At 34.3% G+C, this 23,067-nt stretch overlaps 1 protein-coding gene across 1 annotated transcript in view; it reads right to left on the reverse strand.

Moving 5' to 3' along the window:
* The window catches only part of PIP4K (phosphatidylinositol 5-phosphate 4-kinase), a 183,999-nt gene that overhangs the window by 15,154 nt on the left and 145,778 nt on the right, over positions 1-23,067 (reverse strand). The window contains exons 4-7 of the mRNA XM_081740006.1: positions 21,511-21,649; positions 14,632-14,762; positions 5,950-6,118; positions 439-709 (exon numbers count right to left, since the gene is read on the reverse strand). Coding sequence (XP_081596132.1) covers positions 439-709; positions 5,950-6,118; positions 14,632-14,762; positions 21,511-21,649 — 710 coding nt within the window. The remainder of the gene's footprint in view (positions 1-438; positions 710-5,949; positions 6,119-14,631; positions 14,763-21,510; positions 21,650-23,067) is intronic.

Below are 23,067 nucleotides of genomic sequence, written 5' to 3' on the forward strand. Positions count from 1 at the left end.
GCAGTGGCACATAATCGGACCTTTCTCGATAATATTGTTTTTATATTCTCTTCTCCCTATACTCAACCGATGAGCATTTCGAGACACGGAAACTAAATTACCTATTTTTAGTTTGTTGAGTGTTTGTTTTGTATACAATCATCTAAGCACATCTTCTTTTAATTTCCATACATACCTATGCTGGAACTCATTTTACTTACCTACTTAAATACATAAAACATGCATTTGGTAGTTATAATTAAGATCATACCACAATTTCACTGAGGAGATCTGGTTCTTGTACACATCCTATATACTTGGCACAGTGTCATCCACACGACTTAAAATTCACCTCAGATGTTATCCATTAATTACTGCTAACAGTAACAATAGGATAAATAATACTAAAATTAATAATCGGTCAAAATTTACGCTATGACCTGAGACACATATATTCACCTTCTGAACTAGGAATAGCATATATGTCCAACTCTGGAATTATACACCCATCATGCACACTTGATTGTCGAGGAAGTGTGTGAGGAGAATCTGGTGGCGTCGTCATCCCAGAAGGCCACCCACCACCAACTCCAGATCCACTGGAATCGTCCTCTTCCTCAATGCCGTTCTCTTCCTCTTGATCGGCCTGCTCACGTTCTTGCTCCGCTCGCTCACAATCGTGGATGCCCAGAAGAAGTGAATAGTCCATCAAATGTAATTTGGTCAAAAACTGAAAAAAGATGATGATAATAATAATAATAATAATAATAATAATAATAATAATAATAATAATAATAATAATAATAATAGTGACAAACACGACAAATTATTCCTTACGTACATATTTTAAAGCTTCGCTTCATGTCTTAATGCAGCTTTACAACACTAAAAAGTATCGAGAAAAATTTCAACAGAATATTAAAGTTTCTTCACGCACCCTTGTAACGATCTGAAAACCGATCGTTTCAAGTCTTATTTGTTTTGGTTTACATTGTGATTATTGATTTTTTTATTTTATCCTAAATACTTGTTCATTAAATTTTAAGCTTATTGTTACGGTACTAATTTTAAAATGTTATTATCAATTTTCAACTCAAATTTTATTAAAACGAGTGTTTGAATTATAGTTTTCTGGGATACTAAATGAATCACTGGGCGGAAAGTGCTTTAAATTCTGTATACATGCACTTTTATCTTTTTCTAATTATTGATCGATTGATGGATATACAAAAATAAACAGTGAAAGTTGATAAATGTAAAACGGAATTAATTTGACGTTTAAAGTAATTTTAATTGTTATTTAATCGAACTGCCATAAAAATATTGAAAATTATATTTTCTGCAGTAAATAAATATAAACGGTAAGATGTGTTTCTGGAATATCGTTGAAATATACCATAATATGAATTGCTAAGAGCCTAGCCCCGCCTACTTCCTTATCCCAGATGATTCCCAATGTAAAATTATTAAGTTTGATTTTGTATGCAATAATTATTTTATTAAATAATATGGATTTTCCTGAATTTAGAAAGCTAATATTACAGCCTATGTACTAACACGAGATGGATGTTACGGATGTTTTATATGTATTCTTAGCCATTGTTTATAAAGCTTCGCAGTCATGTGGAAATACGTCGTTGTCTTGAAATAATATATGTACTGGCTGTAGGAAGTAAAGTGGTGAGATAACTGGTGTATCCTACAATCCGGATCGTTTAAAAGCAGACAGCTGTAATATGGCTCTTCTATCCCGGTAATTGAAATAAGCATTAAAATTTTGGAACTGAGATTTGGAATCTGTATTATTATTGTTATGATTGTTAAATGCTGTGAATCTACTTCCACGCATGATATCCGGACCTGCTCGACTGGTTATAATTGAAATGGAAGTCCGAAATGCAAATTATACAAAAGTTAAGGTTTTCGTATGACAACGAATGGTTATTACTATAGAAGAAAGAAAGAGAGTGTTTTAGAAAATAAATCAATTTTAACAGTCACACCCTCTTGGGTTACCAAGCATCTATCAATCTACGTGTTCACATTAAGTCATGCATTGGCATCAATAACAGAAATTTCTACTAGAATAAGAGATACATTAAGTTGCTAATCTCAGGTAAATAGTTTTCAAAGGAAACAAATCAATTAAAATATGCAGGTGTTAGAGAGCGGGACTAGATCCACGAAAATAAAACTGGATTCTTAGGCCACGTTCAAAAGATACCCGTGCAATTTCGAAGTATGCTTCTGTCCGGAACTGACCACCTAGCATGCGTCGAAAGCTCCAAGTTCACAAGTGTGAACGCATAGTGCGCGAAATTATGACTAAGTGAGTGTGCTTGTGTACTTAAGATGACAGTCTGTCGTAGTAGAAACAACCTTACTGTCAGAATGACTTCTAAATAAAGATGTTAAAAAACATAATGTTATTTTTTTTGTTGAGGTTAATATTTTTATGAGCTGATATTACAATAATTTCTTTGATAAATATGCACATTACTGATTTTATAAGTGGAATATCATAAAGTTACAATATATATATATGATATGCTTCCTGAGTATATAATGAAACCTAAAATCCCGTTAAGATAAGTAACCAAATAATATTTTTAATAATGTAATAATGATATTTGTGCTTAAAATGTTACATGTAGTTTATATATTTTGATTGTGATAATTAGATTATCGGGACTGCAGTTATTTGCACGTAGATTATGAACTTAAAGGGTATATGAATTAAACTTTTACGCTATAGCATAGAATAATGAATGCCTATATTATTCATTTAGTCTATGCACCTTCAAATATAGTTGCAAATGTTAGTTCTTAGTAGATCGTAAGGCACAACTTGCTAGTTCTGATTCTAAACAAGCCAACTCTCTTCGAGTTTACTATATTTCCTTGAGCTAGTTTTGTGTCAAGGATCGTAATATACCAATTACTGTACATTTTTATAGTTACTGACAGCTGTCCAAAAGCGAAATGAGGTCAAAAGTTTTCTTTCTATACCAATATTAAGTTTTTCCAAATTCATCTTAATTCGTATAATCACACTATTGCACCTACTATGAAATGCTTATGAACTAGTAATCCCTTTCGTATAGTTGAACAATATAAGAGCCATTACATAACACACATATAGTGTATTTTTAATAGAACTGTGTCTTAATTTTCATAAAATTCTTATCATATTAGCAGTTTTTATTTATGGTTATACTTGGACAAGATGATTTGTTTCGTAATTTAATAACTATTTTCGCAACAGAGAGTATGAAGGAGAGAAGACAGACGTGTATAACAAAGGTATTGAGGGCGCCGAAAATGTAGTTGAGTGTTAACTTGCTATGGCTTAGAATATTGTAGTAGAGTGCAAGTGAATAATGGAATGTGTATACTATGTACAGAGCTCCGTTTAAGGAGGATAGTAATCTTTTTTTTTTTTCTATTTTTTATTTTTATCATATTACTGAGTTATCCGGCCTGCATAGATCAGATCCTTACACATTGGTATTTCATAGTGATATAATAGCTTTCTTCTGTAATTTTCGTCCTCATATTGTTCAACTGCACCACTTCTTTCCTTGTCTCCCTTATAAGTATTCACTTTAAGTGCAGGTTAAGAATATCAGGAGACTATTTCGAAGATTTATATGTAAAACTATAAATTCACAAAGTAAAAGTAACATCTAAGTAACAGCGTAATATGATAGAAATAACCCAATTAGTACACATGTTGCTAAAGCAATGCGGTAGAAATAACCAAATTAGTATACCTGTAGCTGAAGCAATGCTGTAGAAATAACACACGGTGCCATGTTGTAATCCATCGCACAGAAAGCAATTCAACACAATATGAACTATCTAAGATCTGATACATTATGCATTTCCCAAAGTAGTTTTGTGCCACATTCACTGTAAATACCATTCCCCACGGTGCCCTCAAAGTCTTGCTAGTTGCCAGCCTTCGCTCGACAATAAATTTTCTAAGTTACATTTGGAGGACTAAGAAATTGTCACATTGCAAGTGAACAGCGCCCGCAGCAGTGTCATCAGCGCTTTACTCCCCAGTGCTACTCTCCTCCCTATGGGTTATGAAATATTCCCTTGCGCAGGTATGCTTAAGAATAATAGGACATCACCAATAGTTCGGTGTTTTTTAGGCTATTACGAGTTTATGTTGCGCATAACATAATATGTGCATAATCATTGTCGTCACGCTCCGCTCTTTTAATTTGCGTGTAGGAGATGCGAAATATTTGGTCTAGGAATTAATTCGTGCGGTTGGTACGCACACATTGAAGCTGTAGTACAAACACAAAATACATAAATACCTTAAGAAAAATATTGTCCATCGCTAGCCACCACTTTCGCCCATCTGTCAGGCAATGTACGGATTCCGTGGCGAAAGAAGTCCTCGCTTGGAAGCGATCCAGTCAGAGACCCATGTTTCGATATCTTCTGAAGAAGTAAACCGCTGTCCAATCAAATCGTTGTTCATGCAATCGAACAAGTAGTAGTCCGAAGGAGCAACGTCTGGTGAATACGGCGGGTGGGGTAAAACTTCCCATCCGACATTTTCTAAATAGGTTTTGACCGGTTTTGCGACATGTGGGCGAGCGTTATCATGTTGAACAATAAGTTTATCATGTCTGTTCTCCCATTCTGGTCGTGTTCTGGCCAGAGCTTGCTTCAAACGCATTAATTGTCGTCGATAACGTTCTCCATTCATAGTTTCACCCGGTTGCAGCAGCTCATAGTACACCACACCTTTCATATCCCACCATATGCACAGCATAACCTTTGCACAGTGAATATCTCGTTTTGGTTGTGATGGACCTGGTTCACCTGGTTTCACCCAGGCCTTTTTTTCGTTTAGGGTTCTCGTAATGGATCCACTTCTCATCACCCGTAATAATTCGATGCAGAAACCCCTTTCTGCTCTGTCGTTGAAGCAGCAATTCGCAAATGGTTTTTCGTCTTCCAACGTCTCTGTCTTTCAATTCATGTGGAACCCAATGTGACATCTTTTGAATCATTCCCATGGCTTTCAAGCGTTTGGAGACTGTTGTTTGATCAACGCCTAATGCTGCTGCAAGTTGTTCCTGCGTTTGACACGAATCCTGCTCGAGCAATGCTGTCAATTCTTCGTCTTGAATTTTTTTTTGGCTGTCCAGCTCGCTCTTGGTCTGCCAAGCCGAAATCACCACTTCTAAACCGTGCAAACCACTTCTGACACGTTCGCTCAGCTAGAGCATGGTCACCATACACTTCCACCAAAATACGATGACTTTCAGTCGCACTTTTCTGCATGTTAAAGTAATGCAGCAGGACACCCCGCAAAAACACTTTATCAGGCACAAATTGCGCCATGTTCACTTAACTACAAACTGGTGTTGTTGACGCTTTAATCCACTGCCCTATACTACGAACGATACGCGATGACAGGGGTTTGCAACACATGTGTGGATACACGGAACTGTGGGACGCTCTGTTCGTTGCGCCATCTCTTGTCCACCCGCACGAATTAATTCCTAGACCAAATAATAAATATTTGCACATGCGGCGACTGAATACAACTTCTGAAGCTGTTAGCATACATCGAACACTTTGTAAATCATCTTATGGGTGTCCCATACCGTCAATCTGCACTTTTTTTTTTAAGATATAACCAGAGTCATTCATTAGAAAATATTTATGCATTTTCATTTATTTTTTGCGGCATGCAAAATTTTTCTTTGTTATCAATGTTTCATGTTTTATTACGATGAGGTGCTCGAATGAAGCGCGAATCAAAACTTAATTTGACCAAGTGCACACTATCTAGTGTACACTAACTGTATATTTCGAGCTTGTATGCTCGAACTGTTAATTCGCATATTTGGGCACAACCTGAGATAAGAATTGGACAACTTAGTGACTGTAACTGAAATAATCTCTGTCGCAACATTTTAATAATAGAAAATAATTTACCTCTACATCAGCATTCAACGTTTCTAGTAACTTTTCTTTGGCATCGTCTCCAATGTAAATCTTCATTCCTTCTTTTACGAAATCGTTATCTTTAAGTGTTGGCAAGTCCTTTTCCTTTTCTTTATCAGAGGCTTCACGGTCCACTGTCGAGCCTTTCAAGTCGAATTTCCTACGAGTTAAAGCAATACAAAATGAATATCTTGGTCAAAAATACGGAAATACATTAAGTGAATATTTGTTGTTTAAAGCTGTCTTCGGTGTATTTGTTTATTATTCATAACAGATTTAGAAATTCTACATTATTATCCGAGTTATGGAAAAAAATAATGAAAGATGATACATATATCATTCCATAGATACAAAGTTCTATGAGTGAGTAAATACTCATGCATAGTTTTCGAGAAAACAAAGATTTTTTTTGTAAATGTAAAAAATTGATACTCTACTATAAACACGCCACCTATTACAAAGAAACTGATACACAAATAAACACATGAAACTTTTCATGACGATACTAACAACAAATTATTACATTGTATAGTTAATGAAATATGGCCCAAACTCTTTAAAAGTTTCATTTTTTTTACAAAAATGTTGTCCAAAGATGAGATCATATATCAATCAATAGGAGAAGCAATCTAAACAAAATGACACTCTTGAGGGTATATTCTCATACACAGTTTTTGAAAATCGTAAAAGATCAATTTTTATGGCGCTAAAAAAAAAAAATAAAAATAAAATAAAATAAAACGTTCGTTATCATGACAACCGATATTTTTTTTTCCTGCTGTAAGAGATGGTTTATATACCGTATATGGAAAAAAAAAAAACTACTACTACTACTACTGGTCAGCGCTACAGCCCCTGTAGGATCTTGGTCTCCCTAACCACTCTTTTCTATTTTTCTCGATTCTCTGCTTTTCTTCTCCAGCCCCTAATTCCAAATTTCTTTACATTCTCTTCTATGTCATCTGTCCACTTTTTTTCCTGGCCTGCCTCTTCTCTTTCGACCGATTGGTTTCCATATGAACACCTTCTTAGCTGTTCTACTTTCGTGCATGCGCTGTACACGTCCTGCCCATCTTAGTCTTCCTTGTTTGATTCTTACAATTATATTTTGTTGGTCGTATAGATCCCGTAACTCTAAATTTGTTCTAATGTGCCACGCGTTAATCTCTCTTATTGGTCTTTTTTTTTTTTCCGCAGGATATTTCCCATCTAACTAACCATTCCTCCTTTCTCGTGGTCTTTTACCCAACTTCGTGAACCATACATGACTATTGGTTTTAGTATCGTATTGTACAGGCTTAATTTTATTTTTTTACTGACGTTTCTAGATTTAAAATTATTTTGTAATGTGTAATACTATTTATTTCCGTTTGTTATTCTTTCTTGTATCTTCTCTGATGTTTTATTGTCTTCGGTGATTGTCGTGCCTAAGTACTTAATTTTCTTGTTCTTTCTATTATATGATCATACACATTTAAATCCTCTTCCTTATTGGTCCTTCTGGAATCTTCAAGTTTCATATATTTTGTTTTGTTAAAACTGTGAACTAGAATATTGTATTTATGGTTCACACTGAAATTTTGATATTGATTTATCTTAATTTCCATGACTACGTACGTAAAGTTTCTCTGACCCGCGACACCTTAAACACATTTATGGTTAGGTTTAGCTCCACCACTTCCATAGCCGCCCAAAGTTCTCGTTTTTAATTTTTGAATAGAGTATAAGATTACTTTCTGGTTGAAAATACTTATTATGAATCAAGATTCGTGAATTTACAATATAATAAGACATTAGTACCATACAATAATTATACATTAACGTAATATCTCGGCATTCTGAATACATTCAAATATAAACAATAAACATATACATAACAATTTGACCACCTCTTTGATAATGTACAACAATGATTTTTTCTTCTGTAGCATCTAAATCTTTTTTACTTGATTTATTCTCCTTTCAAAGATAGAAGTTTTAACCCTTTCAGTGCTTTTCAATATTCTTCATATTTTCAATGAGGAGCTTAATACTTGATAACATCGCATGAGTAGCAGGAACTACTTGAATACTTCCCTGAAATATGAGTGCATGTTTTTCCTGACTCTTTAGTGAAATATAGCAATTTCCCTGACTTTCAAGGTCAATGTGAATAATGGTGACATTCATACTCCCAATAACGATACTTATATTATTGTAAACATTTTCTTTACATATATATTTTTAAAAAATCTTTCTGAGTATTTCTGTAAAATCTTACATAACTTCAATCAGTAATTATGATATGCTATAAACAAGTAGGTACTCCAAACAATTTATTTATGGTTACCGTAAGACTGGGTGACCAGACGTCCCGTTTTTAATGGAACTTTCTTTTTTTTTCTTCTTCTTTTTTTTCTTTCTTTCTTTCTTCAGAAAATCGTCCGGTGTCCAGCGAAAAATGCAAACGTGACATAGAATGTCCCTTTCAAAAAAAAATCCCGTTTTAGGCTCGTAGTAGCATAGTATAATTTTTACGTATTCTTCAACCCCATAATTTAATGTTCATTTGAAAAATGTCAAAATTTTGTACAATAGTTTCATACTTTTCGAGGAGATGGCTTCATACAAAACTTCATCTTTTGATATTTGATAACCTTTCGTGAGTTAGTAAGCGAAAGTTACTTCTTCGTTGGCATGAATAACAACGTTAGATTATCAAATCATGCCAGTTTGCCGAGTGTTCCGTATTATTATTATTATTATTATTATTATTATTATATATTCTAAATCTGCCTATCGTATGATATCTGTATTACGTAGTAACACTCGGCAAACTTCTGGTGCACGTTTATTATTATTTATTGATAAACGGAAAGAATTCTTAATGATAGTGAAGAATGTCAAGGATCTGATTGAATATACCAATTCATTTTTTACATTTTTCACAATACTGAAAAGGAAATGAAGAACTGGATCCATAAGTATGAAATCAGGATGAGTGTCGAAAACACTATCTCACTCTTGTAAATCATTATTTTCTACTATCTGGGTACTATAATACTGGCTGTAGGATCTTAATATTTTTACCTATGCTTTAAACAAAATTCCAAATATGCTTATCTTAAGAAGGTACACTTTGCATCCGTTTTAGCATTGTAGTATTTATCATTTAAAGGGTACACGACAATGACTAACAGGAAACAAAGAAAAAAGATATATATATATATATATTCAAAAACTTATTCATGATTATACATAAAGAGGGTATTAATATGTCATATATATATATATATATATATATATATATATATATATATATATATATATATATATAAACGCTTTTTAAAGGTAGAAACGAAATTCGATTCCCTTGGTGACAACGGTGGATTTCCTCATGAAAGTAATTGCTTACGCAGCTACAAACTTCCGCTATCGAGAGACAAGCACATCAATTCTTTTCGGCACAATGGCGTATTTTTGGGGAGAAAGCAGACACCTCTTTTTCCTAATCACTCTAGTTTTAAAATCATCTGTACTTTATGCAGATACCCAGAAAGAAAGAAACTGGAAACTCAGATGTGTTTGGAGAATACACAGATGGGAATTAACAATTCACATCTAAGTTGTTAATCTTATCCCGAACAACAAGCATGTTCTAGACACAATAATATGCTTTTCCTGTTTATTAGTGCAGGCGTCTTCATTGAAATGCATCTGCAACCAGGATCAACCGCCATACCGCATTTCAGCGCTGATTGATTGATCACAGCATCTTACAGTCAACAATTTATACACCTATCCACATCTTCACTCACATCTTTGAGTGCAATTAAGGCTTTGTAGTGGTATATGGTGTCGATTATCCTGATGTCAACCACTGCTATGCGTGTTTGGAATCTGTAAGGATGGAACTCACTATCAGCGCTTGAATCCAATGCAGCTGGCGGGTGCACAGACCACAATGCAAGATGAGCCCTCACAGAAAATGCCACGACCTCCAGAAAAGCATCGTGCTCTAGCGGGAGAGCAGCATGGCAAATACAGTGAGATGGAAGTTCGTTCTGTGATGTCAGTTCGTGGCATCTATTTGAACAGCTCTCACGTTTAATACCAACTCGGAGTAAATTTAACACATGGTTTCACAGTTTACCTTGAAACCATCTTGCAAGTTTCTAGCAAATCTGACTCGGACTGGTTTCAATCGCCAATTTCAATTTTCCGCCACTAATGGTTAGTAGTGTATGAACCATATTATCCGCACTTACTGCATATATATATATATATATATATATATATATATATATATATGTGACAACGTTTGGAAGGTGATTCCTAAAATCAAGATAAGACAAAAAGTATAGACCAAGCTGAGTGCACAAGTGCTTTCTTATGGAATTACAAGCTGCCGAAAACATGAAAATATGAACTTTAGCTCTAAAACAATGGGACGTACTGCAGTCGGGTCAAGACTTCACTTTGGAACTAATATGTGCACTATCCAAAAATATATGTTTTAGAATCCTAAGGTACTCACGAAACATTTTTTATAGAGGGAGTTTGGCTACGGGCATATTATTTGAAGTACTCACCAACTACCTCTATAAAAATTGCTGCAGAAGTACCAGAGGATTCTGAAACTTGGATATTTGGATAGGGCACATACCAGTTCCTAAGTGAAATCTTGACCCGACTACGATAGGTCCCATACTTTTGGAGCTATGGACTTTTATTTTATTTATTTTTTTTTTATTTTTTTATTTTATTTATTTATTTATTTATTTATTTTTAATGTTTTCGGCATGGAATAAGTTGTACACCCAGGTTGGTACTTTTTGTCTTATCTTGATGTCAGAAATCACCTTCCAAACTTTATCGGTGTTGTTTTGAAACACCCTGTATATTGGGTTGATACAGATGGCATTCATAACACAGGAATGCTATGTTTTGGTATGACCTCATTACTGCGGAAACCTATTCACGTACCTAACATGGGCAAGACACGTGCAGCAGTACCAGATACTCAATAAAGAAGAAAACTGGCGACATGTTAACCCATTATCAGTACATCTTAATTTCAAATCTGAATCTTTCATTTCACGCTTTAAACAAATTGCATTGCTCAGCCGAAATTTAATGTACTTCATGGCATTAACACAAAACTTTTATAGATAAACTGTTATTTTGCATTAAAGCTCTGGATGAAACTACGAATTTGCAAATATGTAATTATTTGCATAAAATAAAAGCTATTAGAATTCTTTAACATGCATTAATATCAGTAGCTAATCAAGGTGTTTTCTCTCTTTTTCTGTTACGATTGAATAAATTATTTACTTCAATTAGATTTACTTCTGAAATATGCACTCATATGAATGATAATAAGCACTAATATGAATGATGGTAAGCACTAATATGAATGAATGAAAACAGCAGAAAAAAAATAACTAACGACTGGTTTGAAACATTCACTACCATCTAAATGCGAAACATTATAACACAAAAAAAGGACATTCATGCACATAATTTGTAGCTACTAGTACAACTTGATTTTCACAATATAGGCAGTGCGTCGTTTATTTTATAATTGCACTAAATCAGACAAGAGAATTTAACTACTAGTATGTATATATGCGTAACTACTAGTATGTATATATGCGAACTACTTACTATATTACAAACAATAAACCATAAGCACTATCATTCACACTCGAATAGAGAGGAAGGCGTACGCAAGAGGTGGAGGAGAAAGTGTAAGAAAGATAAGAGTTATAACTGAAGAACAAATTACAGCACCGTATTTTATATACATTTACAAACGCATTGCTTACTAAATCGTGAAAACATTATTACTAGAGACGAGATGTTAAGACACTAAAACCATGGAAAGTAGGTACTGAAATCTGGATAAGCATCTACTACTAGTAACACACACACACACACACACACACACAAACTGAAATTAAGCTTCACATACATTTAAATGCTCTATTAATCAGCTGGTCGTTGTTTGTAAAGAACTTCTTAAGGAAGGAGTATGAAATTCTTTTCATGTGTGAATAAATTATTTACAGCAGTTGATCACCTCACGCAAGTTTTACAAGTCCGTTATAAAGAGAAGAAAAAATTATTGGTCACTTTCGAATGAGTAGAGAGAATCTTAAGTTCCTTTTAAGTACTTTTTGATAGTTTGTTCAAAAAAATCATTCACTGCGATTCCTATTCAAGTTTCCAACTGATAATTGTCTTTCTTAAAATCTAAACCAATATTCCTATTTTCATGAATATAAGCGGGGCATATTTAAAGGATACACAAACAAGTAGATTGGTAGATATTTCTACGTTTGAACACTTCTTTAATTTGACAAAGTCCACATTAGCTGCAATATTTCCCCCACATTTCTTGCAAGTGAGTCTTTCCATGTAAGAGGTAGTGCTTGAACTCGACCTGGACAAAGTTCGTTTCTGTTAGTTTTAAATTTTTAGGGAAGGACCAAAAATCTTTACTAAACAAGAGATCAATGTAGTTACCCAATAAAATTCCGACAATGAAGAAATATAAAGAATAGGCAATTTTCAGTATTTCTGTAATGCAAATAGAGTGAAATAGGCAAAATAACTTTTACTGAAATTGAAGGAGAGACCCTCAAAATGAACGTCAGTGTGTTCAGTTTTATCAACTCTTAACGTTTAGAAATAGGTATTTTGCCTAAGACCCGGTGTCTAATTATTACACAACACTAAAGACGCTATACTATACGCAATTTCGTAAAACGTTTCATCAGGCAAGAAGAAGAAGCAGCAGGATTCTAATGTGGCACTCAATTGGACATGTCACGGCTACTTCTAAATTTTTCTTCTCTTCCTGCTGAAGCGTTTAACAAAAAGAGCTTACAGTATACCTTCTTTATAGTATTGTTTGATTTTTTTTAAAACTGTTTATGGCAATTTGTTTAATTATATACATTAATAAGCTTTCGCAACCGACTTCACTCGACAGGAAGAACATGTTATGAAAAAGATTAACCGACAAGCGCTCGGAGCGGCAGCTAGACACGTGATAGTATTGCTCGATTGAAAGTGGAGTGTGTTTTGAACCTTCATTAACTAAAATCTATCCACTTTCAACCTAGCAATCTGGGCTTTACCGTGTGGCTTCCACTTGCCATTGCCTAATTATTACTTCTCAAGAATATGGAAACGAATTACCGCTGAACAAAAGTAAACAACTAATACAAAATATAACTTGTGTAATAGATGTATAACGAAGGTATATTATTAGTATTATTGTTTGTACATACATGAGACGGACGTATGTTGTTTCAACCTTTATGCGTTTTAGTGATGGGAACCACATCTCCCACCCGCAGAAAATCGCTGACTAGGGACTCAGACCCGCATCTCTTCAATATAATTCCTACAGAAATGCCTAACCATGCTCCCTTATTCTAACAAGGAATCCTTGAGTGCGAGGTCACAAATGCAGTCTCTAATAAGGTTCATTTGAAAGTGTAGTATGAACAATGATGACTGGAAAAAAATATTAGCTGCTAATGACTTACCATGTACATCAAGAGGGTCGCAGAAAATACGTGTCCGTGAGGTGCAGAGATCAACTTTCTATGGGATGTGTATATTACACTTCACAAAATGGACATCGTCGACATTCACGAAATGTTCAAAACAGACCATAACTTCCACTATGAACACCGAATGTAAAATGACGCGTCACAATGATCACAAACGTTCGCACCATCAAGATCAAAGGCGAACTCCTTGGGAGTTACAAACCGTTCAGGACGTTCAGCTAGGTATCCACTCTTAAAGAATGCATATAGAATCATATTAGTATAACGGCGAGATGAGAACTGATGAAATGTAATGGCACCAGTTATACTAACATGATTCTATACGCATTCTTTAAGAGTGGATACCTAGCTGAAAGTCCTGAACAGTTTTTAACTCCCAAGGAGTTTGCCTTCGATCTTGATGGTTAGAATATTTGTGATCATTGTGGCGCGTCATATTATATTCGGTGTTCATGGTGGAAGTTAATGGTCTGTTTTGAACATTTCGTGAATGTCGATGATGTCCATTTTGTGAAGTGTAATACATACATCCCATAGAAGACTGATCTCTGCACCTCCCGGACACGTATTTTCTGTCTCCCTCCTGATTCACATAGTGAGTCATTAGCAGCTAATATTTTTCCTATCATCATTGTTTGCACTATACTTTCAAACTGAGCCTTACTAGAGATTGCACTTGTGACCTCGCATTCAATGGGTTCCTTGTAAGTGCATTAATTTTTGTATGAAATGCATACTCTTTCAGCAACTATTACTAGTTAACATTAATTATTTGCCATTACGAGTGAAACACTTTCTGGTGATTTGTTTTCCAAAGCCCCACAAATTCTAAGTAAAACGTAATTGTTCAGATACAATCACACACAAATAAATAATTTGTAAATGAAACATTATAGATAAGTAAATTCAAAGTGTTATAATACAGCATGTGAGAAAAAAGTGTGCTGAATACTTTCAAATAACCCAGAACTGTCGTACTTGTGCTGCCTACAATGCTGGGTAAATTGATGCTAACATGCAAATGCATCTATTAACTACCATGCAAAAATACAGATTTGTATGGAACATCACCAGAAAACTAATGATATTACAAAATCATACTAACCTGTGTGTTTGTAAGTGATTGCTGAAAACATTACGCATTGCTACCATATAGTGCTCAACACCATCTACAGTCAGTCTATACATGCCCAGATACTGGGGTAGTAAAGTTTTCCCATGTCTTTCTACTATGTACTGTAAATAAACGTACACATAAACAATATGTTTACTCACAGTTCACTATTTATGTCAGCCTCTTGTTTCAAATTAATCATACTTATTTGTACTCCCATAACAATATTAAGATATGGATAAGAAGGAAGAGAAAACTAATACTATTCGGTAAATGGACATTTATTAAAAACTGTGTAATTACATTTCTTGCAGATTTTTACCAGTGAATCAATTTCCCCCCATTTCTTTGATCTTTGTTTTTTCTTTTTTTAAAAAAAAGTCATACTTAAGTGAAAGCTGAAGCATGCATCAACTAAACTAGAGCTTGATCTCAGAGACTACTTGCACCTACAGATAAAAATTTCAAATGTTTTCACATCACAGGGTAAAGAAATATTTAGTACTTAAAATCGTACACAAGGTATATCACACTAGTATACATAATTTTACACGCATATGTCTTTAGTAAAAATGTATATGTTTGGTCAGAATATCTTCTACTTTTAAAAGAGTGAATAACAATGGTTTCTAACACGTCTTTTAGAGTATGAAACTAGATCTGTCCGAAAACTTCCAAGAACTTCTTAAACATAAATTGCACTTGACTAGAAGCCAGTCAGTTTTATCGACTTCAAAGTAGTCGTTTTTGAGTCTATGCATTGAATTCAGTGGCTCTGCTATGTAAGAAACACTTGGAATGCTGCGTACTTTTAATTGTATATTTTCTTTAATGATGTCAATGGATTTAAAGCGACTGTCTTTGAGAACCAGGGTTGGCAAAAACCATGGTTTTTATTGTAAAAAAAAAAAAAAAAAACTGTTTTTTGTTTAAACCACTTTTTTTTTTTAAAAAAAAATAATTTGTTCTATGTATTTATATCACATATGGACAGAAACAAGTTTGTTTCACCATGGTGTTATTATGCAACAACCGGGTTATGCTGGAAGGGGTCACATATGCTTAAAGCGGAATACAAACCGCTTCTCGTCTTACATCCGAGAGTAATTGTCCTCCATTTGAACTCGAAACCAGGACTAACTGGCCACAAATGCGATACGTCTGCCGACTCACTCACAATGGGCTCCTGATAAAAATACGTTGTACTAATCTTTACATACTTGTTAATATAATTGTCAAGTCATTTCAGAAGGACAAAAAATAAACAGTTGCACATGTGAAGCCATTATACAGATTCCATATGGACAATTTCAAAATACTGCAGGATACAGGAGAACTAATTTAGTCCAAGTGGGTTCACTACGACTTTTATTAGTCCACGTTAAAGAAATCTGACGACTTAATTTGCATATCAGTAAGAAAAGTGAATAAAGATATGAATTATTTGAGACCACTTTGGCTCTGGCCCATTTATACATAAATAGTTACAAAAGATACTTCTGATTTCAATAAATATCTCTTTGTGGGTTTTGTATGATCCCCCCACCCCAAAAAAAGTACTTTACTTCGATGTATTTTGTCAATAGTAAACATTATTAAGACGAAACAATATTTAGAATTTCTTTGATTGCAGTTGCATAACAACAATAACAAACTACAAAAAATCACAAAAGAAACATTTGAGAGCTTATTTAAAAAAAATGCTTTTGTAGTATAATCTATTTGAGTAATGAATGGGGAATTGAGGTCTGAATATAATACGAATAATATATGGGAGTGAAACGTGATAACCCACAAATGTGTGTTCATAAAGATTTTACGAAAACTTGCACTTTTATGAACATTTTTCGTTTTTTGGTTTAAACCAGCCAACCCTGTTGAGAACACACTTAAAATTTGGCGACTAAGCTTGGTAAATATGCATTTGGTCTTTCTTTTCCAAACATCCGATTAAAAGAAGTTTTATCAACCCCGTATAATGTGCCTCATTGATTGCAGTGGTGAATGTCACATTCAGAATCGAAAAAGTAGTGAGAACAATTTTCGAATTCGACCAAACTTCTCGCGCCTTCTTGGATCGCAACAAAGATTTTCCTACACATTGTGGTGACTGACGTTTTGTTTTAACATCGTATCTATATACCCATGTCTCACCCCATATGAGATGTTTTCCATGGAATTTTTATCGTAATTAGTTCAACTCAGAAACTCTTGGCTCGCTCATATTTGTGTCTCGTTTTGAATCTCTGACAAAAGCCATGGTAAAAATATTGTCGGGCGAGTCTCACGACACACAATTTCGGAGGTGTTAATCTCTTCAGGCACTTCACGAATTCTCAGCAACGGTTGGAACGAATCACTTATAAGTTTTTAACACTGGTGATCATCCTGAACGGACACCTTCAACAGAAGTACTGTCTTTGAAAATTCTTCACCACTTGTACGTTGCACTCATCACTGAAGATGAATCCTCAAATGCTGTTTTTAACAACTGATTTATCTCTAAATATTTTCTGAGTTTCACACGAATTCGCTGCTCCTCTAACTCGCCCATTTAGGCCTATTAAGAAAACTGGAAATTGCAATCAACATGTAATTACACACAGATCATAGAATTACAAATGAAGTTAGATCGAACTACTTTCGGAAGATAGTACACAAAAAACTGAAGCCACGAAGCTTTCCGAACAGACCTCGTAACTAAAATCTTATTTACTAGAAAAATACATTTTATTCGTGAATTCCATTATGTACTACGTCACGTAATGTGAAAAACTGGGAAATTTTAATTGGCTGGTTTAGTGTTCCGTTCAGCAGCTAGGCTATGTGAGACGTAGACCTACAATTTTTAACATGGATATTGACCCTGGGTCTCCCGTCCGAAGGCACGGTAACCATATAGACACGAGGGAATTTACAAAATAGTAATTATCTGCTTTGCACACAAGTAACCGAATTAAATATGAATGGCAACATATTGTTTTAAAACTACACTAGACTCCTGTTTGCTAGGAATTACTTAAAGTTCATAATGTACTCTAAAAATGTTAATTCCACTATCTACTTTTTAACCCTTTAGGAACGGCTATTAGTCTCTTCAAAGACGAAGAAAAAAACAAAAGCCGTCCTGAAAGCTATCCAAACCTATGATTGCGTACTGAATGATATATTTGGCAAATGAAGCGAAAATGAGGCTTATAAACCACACCCGTCTTCTCCAGCCAGATTATGTAGTTTATATACCATGCCCGTCCTTAATGGAACGACCGGCTGTGTGTTTATGTGCCTCGTCCATCTCGAAAGGGCAGTTGGGAGATGAAGCGAGAAACTGAATACCGAAAATGTTAAGTTTTGGGGATTTTACATTGGAGTTCAACTAGGTCTACTTATGTATTCAATTAGTTTTGAGCAGGTTATAAATTTTCATCCGAATCTCCTATCTTTTTATAATGGTTTCCTTCACGCAACGTTTTTTAGAAGTGTCCAACTAAGGTTCCATAATGTGCCAAATTCCATAATTTTAATTACCCAGTGTTATGATTGCTAGCTACTGGCTGGCAGCCCCAAATATTATGTAAATAATCTCGCCTTACTGGTTGAATGAAATAACTATTAACTGTCACTAGAATTGGTCGAAAAGAACTCCTCAGAAACTGCCACCATTTATCACGCACTATGACCGCATAGTACTTTGAAACACCAAAAGAACGACAGTACCTAGTCAATATTATCTCCCATAATTTATTTCTGAAAAAACACGATTTATTTCCCATGCATATAAGAGGCACGAGTGCTACGAACTGCCAACAATACTCATAAAGCTACATTCTTACAGCAGGCAGCGAGACAAAATAATAGCAGTTGACAACGGTAATTTGAAGTAAGATTTGAAGCTTTCCTGGCGGCGTATATGATAAAGTTCGAGAAGAACTTTATCAACGGTAATTTATCTGACCAAATGGAACTCTTCTGTTGAGAGTGATATATACATTATATACGGTGATATATACATTATCTACTGCACGAAGTGTTTCATGGGGATGGTATGAAGTAAGTCAGGGTGTGTCTATTAAAATTCCAAAATGAAATTTCGTGACTTTTTCGTGACCTTTTCTTTACCAAATAATAAGATTTCCTAACATTTTCAAGAGCGAATTTGGGTGCGAATTGAGCAGAATTTTCATCCATGCCACTTTTCTTGCGATTTGGTAGCGTCTAAATCCAGCCATAGACATTTTTGATGGTGAATGTTGACGTTTTATAGAACAAATTTTCCAATCTGTACTTACATTTACACAGAAAAATCGTGACCCAAAAGATAAATTTCGTGACTTTTTCGTGACTTTCATGACCGTTTTCTGATTTCGTGACTTTTTCGTGACATTCATGACTTTCGTGACCGATAGACACCCTGTAAGTTGTTTAAGCTGGTTGTGGTTTTGTTATATTTTGAAAATATTTCAATTATACAAATAGGTTCTTTTATTCAAACGGCAAACGCGTTTTTACCCACACAGACTTCATCAAGAAGCTCAAAAGTCACCGAAATAAAATTCACGCCCATTTTCGTTTTGAAAATGGAATATTAAAATATATATCACAGTGTCCTGGAAGATAGTAAGTATTAAGAAATAAAGGAAAGTTATCCATTCGTTTCTATTTCAGAAATATGACAAATCACGTGATGACATCATAAACTTATCATGTCGTATTTCGAAGTTAAAATATCGTGTAAATACACTTCCTGATATGAAGGAAAAGCAGAGAAGTTGTTCAATAATTAGACTAGATTAATGAGAGGACTTTAAATCTAAATTAACAATAAAATAATTATCAGCTGTAATTCATGACCTCAAAGTATAAGAGACACCTTTGATGAAGATGACGGATAAGCAAGAGAAACAAAATACAATTAAAATTGAGTTCTCTTAATAACAAAACTAACAACACTATTTCAAAAATCGCCCATACTGAAGAGTTCTTGATGAACGAGCCAAGATGTATAAATACGCCAGCATCCGGAATCCCATCGAATCGACACGCCTGTGTTGTTCAGCCAAGGAATTTGAAGAAAAGAAAAGAAAGAAAAAAAATCTCATACTATTTCGTTCAGAAAAGCGTATTTTTTTTTTTTCAATTGAGCTTATTTATATTACTATAGCTGAAAGCAGACTAATAATAATATAAACCATTTCCAGAAGTACGTTTCCTTTTTACGCAGACCGCCTCAATTGTCAGACTTTTGACTGAAATGGTTTTACAATTACAATTATGTGATAATTTATTTTAAGGATTACACTGGAAAATATGTATATATAATTTCAAAATCCATTCACACATGACAAACACACTCAAACTCGATGTAACTGTCTAGTATTATCTCAACTCGATTCTTCAAGGTAATACATCAACCACTGCCATATTTGCATAATTCTGGAGAGTAATTGTATATCAATTCTGAAGTAGTAGAACATATATTATTCAACATTATAGAATCTTGTAAAGTATTAAATGCATTAAGGTGTTTTCTTTAAACAATATTTTGAAAAATGTAGTAATCATACAATGTAAACTTCAACCAAAACCCTTAGTATTGTTAGAAATGTAAGTAGCTGATCTTAATTCAATTTTAATATGGCTATTAAGTACCTATTTTAGTTTGCGTTTCTATTATAATTAAATACTTTGTGATTTCATAATATACGTTTCCGTACATTCTGCTGCCAAATATTCGAACTTGACTAGTGATTATTCTAAATATTTATTTATCATCCGTAACTTCTATCACTAGATTACAGAATACGAATATATAACCTACAACTGGAAACCATCACGCTTACTGTTTCTCTTCTCTGCCACAGATACGTAATAAAAAAGAAATAAAGATCAAAAAGTGTTCAACATGTTCATGTTGAAGAAGGGCGTAAGAAACATGAAGATATTTATGTAATATAAAAAGGGGTGGACCAAGGCAAAAATTTTCATCCGGCCAAAGTGATTTTGCCCCTTCCCCCCTTTCCCTAGTCCTACCCTATGCTGAATTATTATTATTTTCGTAGTGCTGCTTCTAACCCCCTTCTATGTTGTCGCAAAGTGGTATATTCAATTTCACAAGCACTGCTGAAATGAATGATTTGGCAAGGACTGTACATAGCACGAGGACTGTCCTAGACACTACTTACAACAAAGGCCGACAGTTTGGCGCGGCAGTGTCGTTTCTAAGAATTCAAAAGTAAGTGCTGTATATACTTCCCCCCATCACCACCACTTTACTTTAAAAGAGTAACATATATATAATCCAATAACATTCATTGCCTAGGAAAAGTTCACAAAGAACACGGCGCGCTATAAACAATACCAACTCCCCCTCCACTCTTTTTTCTACATGCCATGTCTCCATTTGTTGATACAGCCCTCCTACTAGTATGAAACTCTCTTCTTCCATAGTGGAATGGAAAAAGATATGTAATTGATGCTACTTCATAAACCAGAAGAGTCAGAAGAAAACACGTTATAAAATTTACTTCTCGAGGCTCGTTTTGGCACCCCCAGACTGGCGGTCCGGTCAGTCGCCCGGTCCTTGGTCCGCCCCTGAATATAAACAATGGCCTTAGAACAGTAATGTCAAAACATAAATACACATTTTTGTTTTATAAACTATCTTAAATAGGACTCTGAAACCATTTTACCTCTGATTCAAAATAGATAATTTTGCAGTATTATTATTATTATTCGTTCTCTCTCTCTCTCTCTCTCTCTCTGTCTCTAACACAACTAAATATCCTAACTTCTGTTTATGAGTTCCTTTCTCAAAATTAAAATAAATCATAACAGCGTTTCATTATTTTTCTACGTTTTGTACATACTTACAGGATGATAATGCTTCAAGAATGAGTGCATTCGTTCAACTTCCTCGCTGGTTAAGGTTTTAACAATAAATAATTTGTCGTACGACTGATAAAATTTGGCTCCGCTTTTACCTGGAGAATCGACCAAAACCGGTTGAGACCTGAAAAAATGAACATTCTCTACATTACGCTATTCGAACAACCAGTAGGTTGCCCTTGTCAACTTATACATAAAACAGTTTAATACACACTGTAATGATACAAATTCATAATAAAAGCTTTTTTTTTTATTACAGAAAACCACTTACAATTTTTTAGTTATTTATTTTTATTAATATTTCTTACGTGTAAGTTCCATCATAAATCTACAAAATATTGCCTTGAAAATGGTTGTTACTTGTTGATGAAGATAATTTTTAAATTCCAGAGCGAGAGGGGGCAGGGTGAGAGGGAAACACTCACTAGATTATCTTAAGGTGCAAAACTATAATATAAAAATACCATTTGTATATACTCATTTCCTCAAGTCTGTGTATCCATGTAGTCAAGAATACATATTACCGACGGGGAAACTAATATGGAGAATATTGATTGACTGATTTCAGATTAACGCCCTCCAACACTAAAGGCAATACGAAATGCGATCTACGGCTTACAGTAGGGTCTGAACCATCACTTGGTAAGTCTCATACGAACCGTACAATAACCGATTACGGTGACATCTTGAGTGTGTTTTTTCTTTACTTAATAGTACTTATATTACTTAAGAACGAAATCTACATGAAGGACGTACATAAATCATCTTCACGCGCTTTTCGTGGTCAATGACTATCCCCTGTGCTTTCAGTGTGCCAATTGGTTTGATCTTCAGTGGGAGTATCTGTCTCAAATGAAAACAACCCCAGTAGTGGTTCAAATCCCACTTTCGGCAGTAACACGCCGTGTCTCATATAGCTTTGGTACTGAAAAAGACGTCAAACTGACAATCAATTAGTACTCTTCATGTTAGTCAACTTCTCCCTTCAAAATAATATATTTTTGACTACATGAAGGCATAAATATGTAAATCCAAAATCAGAGTACACGAAAACTATATTATGATTTTTTACCTTAATATATAAAGTTCATATTTCAAATCTAAATGTGTAGATTCTTAAATTAGTAAATCTGATGGAATTATGTTCTGGAGAAATGTTCTTAAATATTTCCTCCATGTGTATATATCTGAAAACTCTCATAATAAAAACACGTCTCACAAGTCAATAAAAATAACGTAACATGAGAATTTGCAATTACTACTCTTTAGAACATTTGAATGTACCTAATACGATAGTATAAATAACAAGTATTTGTCATTTTACAGTCAGTCAGAACTAATATTCCGAAGTATCTGTCTGTAAGGTCAACCAAAACCATCGTAAAACTAAATCTCAGCATAATTATTATGGAATTATCTTACCATTAATATATACATGAACTGCGGAAAGTAACAAGAGAGCATTTAATGGAAACAAGAAAGAGAAAAGTCATAATCACACTGATAAACACACAATACGCTACTTAATCTCTAATTTAATGT

The sequence above is a fragment of the Thermobia domestica genome, chromosome 15 (assembly GCF_964235325.1).
Source record: "Thermobia domestica chromosome 15, izTheDome1.hap1.1, whole genome shotgun sequence".
Classification (NCBI taxonomy): Eukaryota; Metazoa; Arthropoda; class Insecta; order Zygentoma; family Lepismatidae; genus Thermobia; species Thermobia domestica.